Source organism: Rhinolophus ferrumequinum, chromosome 14, assembly GCF_004115265.2.
Source record: "Rhinolophus ferrumequinum isolate MPI-CBG mRhiFer1 chromosome 14, mRhiFer1_v1.p, whole genome shotgun sequence".
NCBI lineage: Eukaryota > Metazoa > Chordata > Mammalia > Chiroptera > Rhinolophidae > Rhinolophus > Rhinolophus ferrumequinum.
Genome location: NC_046297.1, coordinates 25,697,299 through 25,710,213, shown reverse-complemented (window position 1 = coordinate 25,710,213; position 12,915 = coordinate 25,697,299). Strand labels below are relative to the sequence as shown.

The 12,915-nt window shown below is 32.8% G+C and overlaps 1 protein-coding gene across 3 annotated transcripts in view; it reads right to left on the bottom strand.

Annotated features, from left to right (window-relative positions):
• Positions 1–5,371: 5,371 nt before the first annotated feature.
• The window catches only part of RB1CC1 (RB1 inducible coiled-coil 1), a 95,646-nt gene continuing 88,102 nt past the window's right edge, over positions 5,372–12,915 (bottom strand). For 2 of the 3 annotated variants that reach the window (XM_033126914.1, XM_033126916.1), the window contains 4 exons: positions 12,221–12,279; positions 10,197–10,333; positions 7,105–7,175; positions 5,372–6,342 (listed from right to left, as the gene is read on the bottom strand). In XM_033126914.1, coding sequence (XP_032982805.1) covers positions 6,265–6,342; positions 7,105–7,175; positions 10,197–10,333; positions 12,221–12,279 — 345 coding nt within the window. In that variant the 3' untranslated portion in view covers positions 5,372–6,264. The remainder of the gene's footprint in view (positions 6,343–7,104; positions 7,176–10,196; positions 10,334–12,220; positions 12,280–12,915) is intronic. The other variant, XM_033126915.1, reaches the window with a different exon arrangement.

Sequence of the window (12,915 nt, the reverse complement as noted above, 5' to 3'; positions counted from 1 at the left end):
AACACTAAGTCACTAATCACTCTGAACCCGTTTTCTTCTTAAAAATATCAGGCCAATAGTGGTATTAAAAAAAATGGTGAATTAGTATGCTCAGAGAATGGGTGCCTCCACTTCAGTAACCAATGATACAAAAATCCTTATTACAATAGTAGCCAGCTGAATTCAGCAGCACATTAAAAGAATTATACACCATGACAAAGGGTGACCTATTCAGAATGCAAGGCAGTACAATGAAAATCAATGTAACATATCACAATAAAAAGGAAAAAAACACGATTTCAATTGATACAGAAAAAACATTTGACAGAACTCAACACCCCTAAAAACACTGAACTAGAAATTGAAGGGAACTTCCTTTAATAAAGTCATATATGAAAAACCTAGGTAGTAGTATACACAATGGTGGACGACTGAAAGCTATTCCTCTAAGATCAGGAACACAAGGATGTTCCTTTTCACTGCTTCTATTAAAAGACTACTGAACATTTCTGAAATTAGATTATATAAATAAATGGAAAGATGTCATCATGTTTATGGATGAGACTTAATATTAAGAATTGCAATACTGCCCCAAGGTGATCTACACATTCAATGCAATCCTTATCAAAATCCTACCAGCCATTTTTCCAAAATGGAAAAGCCAGTCATAAAATTGATATGGACATTCAATGTATATGTATGTACAAAGGGTGATAAAAAAATATATACACATTTTAAGAAAGGGAAAAACTGTATTAAAATTATAATACTCAATATATACCGATAACAAAAGATGAATACAAAAGAAATGAAGTATTGATAGTGTCCATTTTAAAATGAAAAACAAAAAGGGCTAGGCCAGATAATTTCTAAGATTTCATAAAGGTTTAAAATTTTTCTCTATTTTCTGGGTTCAGAGAGGGATTAAAAACAGAATTGGCAATCAGCCTCTTGAGTATGAGGGCATTAAATAAAGAACACCAGACAATTGTAGAACACTTCCAACATGAAATAAAAACACCGAAATTAGTAAGAAAAAAGGTCTCAGAGACAAGAGACAAAAAAGAACTACAGAAAAACAATTTTTATCTTCAGACTTTTAAAAAAGGTAATGGATCCTATCATGAAGGATAATCAGCACTACTGCAAGGTAAAACTGCAACTGCCAACATAAAATTTCAACAAAATGGTTTCAAAAAAATATTGAGGTGGAGAAAAGGGAAGGCTTGTGCTGTGCACTCTTGGTGGGATTGCAGATTGGTGCAGCCACTATGGAAAACTGTATGGAGGTATCTCAAAAATCTGAAAATGGAACTATCCTACGATCCAGTAATTCCACTCCTAGGTATCTATCTGGAGAAATCCAAAACTCCAATTCAAAAATCTTTATGCACTCCTATGTTTATTGCAGCACTATACACAATAGCCAAGACATGGAAACAACCAAAATGCCCATCGGTAGATGACTGGATTAAGAAACTGTGGTACATTTATACAATGGAGTATTACGCAGCCATAAAGAAATCTTACCATTTGCAACAACATGGATGGACCTAGAGAATATTATGTTAAGTGAAATAAGTCACACAGAGAAAGATAAGTACCATATGATCTCACTTATATGTGTAATCTAAAGAAAAGAATAAGTGAATAAACTAATCAGAAACAGTTTTGGAGACAAAGAGAAAAAACTGAGGGTTGCTAGATGGGCGGGGGGTGGGGGTAAGGGGGAAGGTGAGGGGATTAGAAAACAGTAACCACAAGATGGCCACGGGGTTTTGAAAATTAATCTGGGGAATGTAATCAATAATGTTGTAAAGATTTTGTAGGGTATCCGATGGACACGTGTCCTATTTGGGAGACCACCTCAGGGAAGATGTAGATGCCTGATCACTGCACTGTACACCTGAAGCTGAACAATAATGAATGCCAACTATATTATATATATATATATATATATATATATATATATATATATATATATATATATAAATGTATGTATATGTATGTATACACTTACTAGAGGCGGAGTACAACATTGGGAGTGGAGACAGTGGAAATGGGATGGCTCGGTGCGATGTCAGAGAGATAGTGGATGGGGGGAGGGGGGTCCACAGTGTGAGGGATATAAATGATAAACGTCTAAGTATTACTTTGTCTTGTGCACCTGAAACAAACAGACAAACGAAAAAAACCTCATAGACACGGACAATAGTTTAGTGGTTACCAGAGGGTAAGGGGGGTGGGCGGTGAGAGATGAGGGTAAGGGGGATCCAATATATGGTGATGGAAGGAGAACTGACTCTGGGTGGTGAACACACAATGGGATTTACAGATGATGTAATACAGAATTGTACACCTGAAATCTATGTAATTTTACTAACAATTGTCACCCCAATAAATTAAAAAAATATTGAGGAAACTCTCAGAGAAAACTAAAATATCATTAAGGAAATCAGAATACAAAGATACAGATCTAAAAAGTTTAACATACAAGGCGTGATAAAAATAAATATGGTGAATGTTTATTACAGTAAGTCACATTGCCATTAATCCCCCTCAAAATATCCCCCCTTGCTTTGAACACAGTTATCCCAACATTTTTGCCACTTTCTGAAGCAGAAGTGACGTGTGACACAGATGCTTTTATTGTGATCACAAAATACGATGAATGTTGCTGCCATGTGCCATCCAACGGAAAGGCAGGGATCTTCAATAGAGGAAGCGGCACACTGAACCTTAGTAAGTGTGTGACAAGTTACAGCTTGTTCGGTGCAGTCAGGTGTGAGCAATGGTTGAGAGGTGTATTTTAAAGTGCCATAAATCATCCTCTATCAAACAACACTCCGTGTTACACAGCTTCTGGTATACGGCAATTTCTGTCAAATAAAAACATTACGGTGTGTTCTCATCCACCTTATTCACTGGATCTGGCACCCTGATGCCAGACTGTGATTTCTGGCTCTTCCCCAAAGTCAAAATGATTCAGGACTTCAAGGTAGCCATGAGAGCACAACTAAAGACACCAAAGAGGACTTCCAGAAATACTTCAGAGAGTGGCAAGAACAATGGGTTAAATGTCTTCGAAACGAGGGGGAGTATTTTGAGGGGGATTAATGGCAATTTGTCTTTTACTGTACATTATTTTTTATTTAAATATTCACCATATTGTTTGATCACACATCATACAATAAGAGTTTGAGGAGAAAACAAAAAAATAAAAAAAAATTTCTCGAGTGTTGTAGCACAGGCATCCTTAAGTTGAAAAGGTTCACTGATTGCCTAGCAGCAAGAAAGAAGATTGGGAACTGCAAGACAGTACAATGCCATTTTATAGTTCTAGGTCTAAAAAGCTCCCAAAGATTTCTCAGGAGCACAAAGGTGGGGTGAAAAACATTTAATCTATCATAGAATACAAACAGAATGGCATTAGTTTCCACAATAACCTCGATGCTAAAACAATGGAGTGATTTCTGAAAAATTCTATGTTCAATTAAACTGTCAAGTGTGAGCTATTAAATTTGCAAAGATTCAGATAATTTATCTCCCACTGTTTCTTTCCTAGAAAGTTACTTGATCATAAGCTCCAGCAAAAGCCCAAAAAAACAATGGCTTTCTAACAAAAATGTTAATGTTACTTTATATTCTTAGAATATGATATAGTGGGCTTAGAGAGCAACCAAATCAGTTTAAAGAAGAGCTAGTGGTTCCAAAATGAGGTCTGTGAGAAAATGTGACTTGATAGAACAAAATATGAAGCAGCATTTGAAAAGATTAAAGCTAAGGTTACATAATAATTACATAATAATAGCAAAGGAGAGAAAAAAAGAAAAAATAAAACAAGAAAAGCTCCAAATAAAGACTATGGGCTATACAAGAAAGGAAATGTAATCCTAATTCAGGATTTAGCTCAGCAGACAATATTGTCATGATAATGTAAGTGTTAATGAACCAACTAGAACAGAACATACTGTATACTACATATGAAAGAGCAGAGACAGTTCTTATGAAATAATTAAATAAATCTTCATCATGAGAAAGTAAACAGTGTAAACTGATTTTTATCAAGAAACAGCAGTATAGTCATATAATCAGGCAAATAAGATAAAAACGGCTAAAAAAGTAAAATTACCTCTAGGTGGCAAAACTGACAGGAGTTTAAGGACATACTAATTTATTTTTACAGCATAATTTTATTAAATAAATAAAAAGTTTAAATAATTTTTGTTCATTTTGTTCTTAGTATATCCAGGTACATTTGCCAAAATAAAAAAAACTATCCACATAACATGTATGCTTAAAGTTTCCCTGTAGTAAAATGTGATTTAAGTATTTCTTCTTGTAAAAAAGAAAAGTACATTTCTATTAGAGTTTGAATAGTCAATTCACAGGCCTTGTACAGATATCTTTACACATCAATTAATCTTCAAAACTCTGTGGGTTGGTACTATTATTACACCATTTTATAGATGAGAAAACGAGTTCAGAGTTTATGCAACTTGCCCAAAGTTAAAGTTAGATCTAGAACTGGAACTCAGATATTCTGATGCCAAAGCCTGTGACACTGACCAGAGGTAACAACTCAATTGATGAGTTCTGATTTCCAGGTTTCATTTTCCCTCCTCTTTTTAACAAAGAAAATTGCATTTTCTTTTTGCTTTATAAAACTGTATGTGAACATTGACAGGACGGATATAAGAAAAACTATAAGCAACAAAATCCAGCATTAAAAAGTAACATTAATGAGACAATGGATTTGATGTCATGTGTCAGTCCAATACAATTTCACAGCACAAACGACATAATAAATTTGAAGGGCACCAATTAAGTAAAAACAGCCCACCTGGCTGATTCATTTAGACCCAACCAAATCTGCTTAATGAAATCATTCTGTATATAAAGTAATTTATTGCTTTGGTATTCTTTGTATTAAGATGTCATGGAAGGATTAAATAGAAACATGTGAAGTTCATTCATTTATTCATTAATATGTTGTCAAATTCAGTTTTCTATACACTATGGTGTTTATTCCATTTTCTGTACTACTAGATACACATATTTAAAAAAATATTCAACTTATTTTTATGAAGAAATTAAATATTTTTCTGAAAAAAAATCATTTTATTATTGTTCTCTAACAATAAACCTGAAACACGTCTCATCCAACTTAACTAACTTATTTAAATACCTTTGCACCATGGCAATTTGTCTAAAGATCTAGTTTACACAATTCTATTCTAAGTAACAGTTTTACTGCTACATAGTATATAATTAAAGAACATTTTTTGTAATAAACATGTTTCTTTTGATATAATACAGAACAAGGTTTTCCCACATCCCAGCAATCACTTAAATATATTAAGAAAGTATCCTTCTTTAAAAGGCACACACATTTACAGGTTCAAATCTTTATTGTTTTAAAATTCTACATGTCTTTTACAATACAATATTTTGTTATTAAATGACCTCTAAATGGTTAATTTACAATGAATATGTTTTTTTCTGAAACGGAACCACAAATTATGATTTCATCAATATGATTATTCTAAACAGAATAATAAAGACGTTGGGAAGATTTCAGTGCTGTATTTGAAACTGTCAATAGCAGAGACTCTTCCCTTTAGAACCCAGACAACCCATCTGTTGAAAGTGCTTTTGAAAATTGCTAATTATGGCTGATCTTAAAATGAGGCAATCAAGTTGAATTCCTTTTTGTTTTGAAACATCAAAGGGCATTTAAAAAAATAAATGAAACAATTTGCTTTAGTAACCTACAGAGGCAAACTCAAAATTATGATTATCTGCATGCAACACTCCTCTTTAAATAGTTTTGAAGAATTTATACATTTTATAAAGAATGTGTTAAAGAGTGCAAGTTTTTTGATATTGATTTCACAAAAGGACAAATGCTGGTAATAACTAACATTTAATATCTAAGTTCAAGCTAATGTATATGTAACAGGCAATTAATTAATATGGCTAATCATAAGCCACAACGCACAAGGTATGCCCTTTGAGAAAATGAACTCGTTTGGTCCGCATTTCTAGAGTTACTTGGGTTAAAAACAAAACAAAAACAAAACCATTTTAATTCAGCCAAGGGTTTTGATGAATTTATTGTTCCTAAAATGTAGCCAGTTAAAAAGCATACGATGTACACCAATGAAGTACATTGTCATGCTGACTTTTGTATAAAAGGATGACCTGCTGTTTCTGGAGTGATGAATGAGCACTGTAGGACAAATCAGAAAAATGTCACAGAACGTTATTAATTTCTCTCATGAGTTATACTTTCTTATTCCACGACACAGCTTTCACTCTGTAAAACTTTGTCCCCAAAGGAACTTTAAATCTGTTTTGTGCCTAAGAAGGGAAGAAAAAAGGGAATCACTTAAAGGATTAAACCAAATTATATAGGTACCATCCTATCACACTACTCAATGTTAGAGTATGGGGGTAGGGGGTGTTTTTATCAAACTATACAAGATCTACCCCTCACCAGGTAAGAATACACTGAGCCCCTAATATTGATGGAAGAATATAGTACAAAGAATATAGTACAAAGTGAGCCATATGTCATTAATTTAAGTATCAAAGAAACTTCAATACTACATGGTTTACATTTTATTAGTGTTTTGGAGCAGAAGAGCCTGGTATTGCATTGAGCTAAAAAATGTTCACTAGATTTCACTAATTCTATTGCACTGGCATTGCTGACATTACAGTCAGGTGCAATATTAGGCATCAAATATTTTACATTATCTTTCTTCAATGGGGGCAGCCTAATGAAAATATGAAAACATCATCTCTACCTATAAATAGATTCACTTTTAATCACCAGGAAAGGTGTGTTCTTTTCTTGCACATGAAAAGACAAATACCAACAGTCATAGGACACCTATAGTAATTTTCCTGTATAGGTCAATGAATTCTTGGAAATTTACCCCTACCATCTAAAGATAAATAATATAAATACTTATAAAATTGTGGGTTCAAACTCACACTCATTAAACTCGCTCATCAAAGTCTAACTCAAGTGAGCAAAAAGGCCAAAGAGAGCACTTTGAAGATTTCTATATAAAGCAGTATAATTCCTAGGTTTATATCATCTGATGTAGCTTTTACCTTTTTGGCTTGACAGTATTCCTTTTCCATTACTTTTCCAAGTACCCAGGGTCTTCTAGATGCACCTGAAGCTATTGAATCAAATTGTTAGTTTCTTTTTGAAAGTACAGTTATAACTACTCATGAAAATGTAACTTCCAGAATCAAGACCGATTAATGAAATTCTCAAGGGTGAAAGACTGTGTAAGACTTTTAAAACTGCTGAAATCATAAAAGTGTGTGACAATTTACAAAACAAAGCTGAATTCATTTTACTTTTCAATCAGTAATTTTGGCTTTATTTACTCCTTAAATATAGATGGTAAGTCAAATCACAGAACTAACAAAATTCAAGAAATACAAATAATCTAAGTACAAATCGTGAACAAATAAATCTAGGTATTCTAAATCAGCTCAACACTGCCACCTACCAAAAGTGCTAACAAAGATGACCTTTTCCATTTCTGAAAGCAAAGTTATGTAGAAAAAAATTTATTTTCTAGGTTCAAGCAAAGCACTGCTTTTTGAGGGGCAATGGTTGTAACACCAGTGCTCATGGGCAGGAACTACATGCATCTTTCTCACATCTGTACTCCACAGTGCTTGGCACGGCACTGTGAACAAAGTTGGTACACAATAAATAAGAGTTCAGAAGCAAATTCTAGAAGAGGTAAAGACTCATTCTCTTTAAATTCATCAGAGAAAAGTTGTCATAAAAAAGTTGATTTCAAAAGTATTCAGCCAATAAATTATATGTTTAGGCTAAAGCCTTTGAGATTCCTCAGAAGCCAGAATTGATTTTTAATCCATAAACACAATTTGGCAAGACATAAATGAAAGATATCCTGAACAAACCATCAGAAATAAACATAGATATTGTCACGTGATAGAAAGATAAAAAAGTCCCTGGACCAGAGGATATTGAAAGTACTCTGAAGAGTAATATAGAATTTTAGACAAGTCATAATTTCTGAAAAGAATCATCTAAAACTAAAAGACATACACATGTAGAGATAATGCAAACGGGGCAAACGTCAACAAGAGGCGAACCTGGGCAAAGGTATATGGTGTGTTTTTTTGGTACTGTACTTATTATGCAACTTTCTGGTAAAATTTACAAATCATTTCAAATAAAAAGTTTAAACAAATAAACAAAAACCCACAAGAAAACTGCATTGGCACTGCTGACAGAAAAATGTATCAAGTTCAATGTTTTCAAGGTATAAAACCAGTAAGTTGTAAGATTATCTTCTCATTTTTCCTTATCATATGAAAAATGTACGTATCTATGGACATTGTATATAATTCACCACCAACAGCTATGATGGAGTGATCACATGACACTGGCTTAGTTCAGGAATTAATATTTGACCAGGTCAGGTTATCATTCTAAATGGAACAGCAATCTAAATGGACAAATATTCTTGTTTTTTTAAATAATCCTATTTAGGTGAAGTATCCCAGGGTATCAATTCTGGTCTTTTTCAATTCTTTAAAGATCAAAAGTAATTAAAAAAAAATAGAACAGTAATAGGAAAAAAAGGGAAGGGGCGGGGGATCTTTTGTCCTATCACTTTTTTGTTCTAATGTTGTTTACATCTTTATATGCACACTTTCACCTAAGTATATGATCTCACTCTGGTTCCAGCTGAGGATGAAGATGAGAAGATAACCCAAGCCCATGTGAGGCTCCTGTTCACTGGACGATTATTTCACCATTGTTCCATGAACCCAATACTGCAAAACTTTCCTTCCAAACAGTGAACATTTTTTCCCCATGGGTTTTTAAGGTAAAAAGAAATCATGGCCCACTGCTCAGCATATATCGAGAAACAGTTAGTTAAAACCACAGGAAGAACTACCGCGAAATGTGAAAACTATGTCCTAACACAATTTCATCTGAAATTCTGTATTTTTTGAGTCTAGGAGAAGAGAAAGCAAACAAACAAATGAGAGAATAGGAATAGGAATGAGGAGGAAAGCTGCCAAGCAGCAGATAGCCATACAGAAACACAGAGAATGGTTTCTATAAGTCAAACAAAAGCCTGTCATAGAACAAGGAATAGAAGGAGCTGGACCTGAAGACAAGTACCATACATCATTAAAAGAGAATCAATGTCACAGGGAGAAAAGTAGATAGATAGATAGATAGATAGATAGATAGATAGATAGATAGACAGACAGATATAGAGATATAGAGATAGATATAGCGATAGATAATAGACAGATAGATACACAGATAGACAGATATCTCCTACTGTTCCCTCCCTAAATGGCTTGGCAACTACATTGGGCCGACAAAGAAAATTACTTCTTAATATTAACAATGGTCAGTACAGTAATAGCAAGCAGGTCACTGAAAAAATAACCCCCTCTCCTTCATCTTCTGTTTTGAGGAAGGAAAAGAGATACATGGGAAAGGGAGGTAAACAGCTTGTGGTAGCAAAGAGATATTTATTTTGAACCTGATTTTAGGTTAGACTATTAAGTAGTTTAGAAATTACTTTAGATGATTTACACCTGATTGGAGAAAACAGTACATCAGACCCATGAATCACTGGGCCATAGTTGCATCTCATAATTAATAAAGCAGTCAGTAAAACTGCAAATTATTTAAGCGTGGTAGGTATTTTTAAAAAGTAATAAATAATAGACATTGTAATTTTGCTTATTGCCTTTTTTTTAAAAAAATGAAGTATTGACAAATTAATGAAAAACAAGGTAGAAACACGGGATAAGCGAGAAAAGACATTTTGCAACTTAAAAGAATTTTTTTTTTTTTGCCAAAAAAGGGTAATGCCTTTATAAACAAATGAGCATGTAAGCTTAAATAGTTTGTATATATACGAAAACTGTGAAAATTTAATTCTGCTATTGCTAGGGTGTGAGATATTTGACCAATCACATTAGCTATACTCTGGTTTTGGATTGTCAATAGAATCCAGGAAAATAATCTGGATAATGCAAATTTTATAAAAAACAAAAAAAAGAGATTAAATAGAGTTCCCTCTTAGTGCTTTAATTCTGATACAATTAGATAACAGGGGAGAAAAATCTTTAATATATTCTGTCCACTCCAGGTTTGTTATTTTAGTTATGGATATGACACTTACCACCCTCACCTGGTTTGAGATCCAGGGCAGGCAGAGACTCTGAATGCAGAAAATATAAGGTTGGACTAACAGTAAATAATACATAATTGTCGTGGCGTTCATCTAGGATGATAAGTACCAAATCTCCCACCTGAAAACTGAATAAAGGAATGTTATTTTATTGCCCTAAAAAGTTACTATCACCCTTCCCTGAAAACTTTAAGAATACATTCTGCATGTTCAACTATATTGAAATATCAATGCAATATTAATTTTCACATTTACAAGATATACGTGTGTATATGTATATATATATATATATACATACACACACATGCACATATATATGTGTGTGTATATATATACATATATATACATATATATGTATATATATATATACATATATATGTATTTATATTTTTTTACTCTACCCAGCTCTTAATGAGAATGCTGGTCATACATAGATGTTCAAAGCATGATACCAATGACTGTCAGAGAAAGTTTTTATAAATAATATTTCTAATACTATCTACTGTTTAAAAGAACAAAAAAATGCTTCGATAAGGGGAGAAAAAACACCCACTATAATTCATCTAATCATCTAATCAAAAAGCTTCTCAGCCTTTTGGTTAAGATCAAGTGTAGTATAATTCATCTAATCATAGGAAGAAGATATTCATCTTAACCTTTCATTTTGCAAAAAACATAAATTCTGAGGGAGCAAGCGTATTTATAATCACAGTGACAAGGAAATTATTATATTCTATTTCTCCTGTCTCCAATTATAGGGCTCTCCAGTTTGAAAAAAAAACATGAGCTATGTTCATGTCCTTAATTAGGTTTAAAGAAGTCAAAGGGAATTTAGTAAGAAGGGAGTAAGGAAGAAAGAAGTGGTACAGCCTACATGCTTTAAGTGGTGTCTGTCTCTCCAGAGTCTTTTTCAGAAATGTTCAGAATATCAATAGGCCTTGAAAGTTAATCTTGGATTCCTTAGTGGTCAATATAATTTCATTTAGTAGGTTCTTTACCTGATAAATTATCAAAATCACTGGCGAAGCTTTTTATGATAACAGACTTTTATTCATTAATTGTTTACCCCACAAATATCTACTGCCTACCTAACAAGATGTGGTAGGCACTACTTTGGCTGAACACCAGAAGCTAAATACCTTTTAAAAAGGTAGATAGAGCCTCTATGAGACGTTTTTTGATTTTGTTGTTTTAAGCACATCTCTCTCTAATATTTGAAAGACCATAAACTGACTTGATTTGACTTAAGCTGGTAGGTAAAGACAGATACCACCCTTTCAAATCACTGAGAAAAGGTAAAATTCTAATGAGAAGCTAAAGCAACCAGCAATATTTGACAACCAAAAAATTTGGTCGACAAACCTATTATAGATAAAATAAATAGTCTTTTAAAAATATTTAGTTCACTGATTTTTGTATCAGTACTGACAAGTAGGTATAGGAGACTGGCCAGTATTCATGAGCTACTAACAAATGCTTTTCTTTATTATTCCAGAGTCCCTCCTTTCAAATAGCAAACACCAAAACCAATATATTACTATGGGGTAATTTGGTCCATGAAGATTATCTATTAAATTATTCCATCAATTTAATAGTGTATTACTAATTTTTAGCAAATCAATGAAATAAAGTCTGAAAAAAGTGAGAAAATATTGCAACTGAAAAAATCAATACTCTACAATCTAAAATGAAAAAAGACTAAGGCAACAAGTGGAATTTAAAGGAGGTGGCACCAACTGAAAAGTAAACTAGTTTGGGAATACTTACGTGTAAAAGATAATTAAAGCTGTAATAGGAATGACTTCCAATGTAATCCTAATGTTACCAGAAATAATTTTCAAAAAATCTTGCTTTTCAATAAAATTTTTTCACTGCCAATGAGTACAAAACATTCAGCTCAGTAAACCTATACCTGAAGGATTATAGCCACTGAAATACTTTTAACAATTCAATATTATTCAGTTCAGTAAGTTTTTTCACAGGAAAAAAACACAAAATATAAATGAAATACTTACTCTCTAATAGCTATCTTTTCAGAATGCCTTGAGGATACGGAAGACATACTCTGAGACATCTAAAAATAAATGAACAGTTCATAAAGCTTATATAATTAAAGCAGTATATGTATTTAATAGGTCCTTACTGCAAAAATTTATTTCAGTGTTACACATATTCACATCTGTGTCCCAGCTTTTAAGAGTCCAAACTTATATGGTTCATAATGTAATTCCTTTCCTTCAACAATTACTTTCAGCCAACAAATTTACCTACATTTTAACTTTATGTTATATTCTAAATCAAATTTGGCTAGATTAAAAACTGAATATAGAATCATATTTTATTTACAATTACATATTTAATCTTAAAAATATCACAGGTAAAGAGATTGACCTCTTTGAGACGAGTTTGAAAATTCTAACATTGATTTCAAATCTTGCCTTTTGGCAAAAGAATAAGCCAAAAAAACTCTTTAGAAAAACCTTATTCAAAAGCCTGACATCTAACCAGGAAAAACAAACATACACTATTACCTTGGTTGAAATGAGGGTGGGAGAATCAAGTTTTGTAAGTTGATAAAATCCCTCCTCTCTCACCTACAAAGCCTTAGTTTTCCCTCTCCTGGGTATCTATTCAAAAAATCTGAAAACATTTATCCATAAAGACATATGTGCTCCAATGTTCACTGCAGCTTTATTTACAGTGGCCAAGA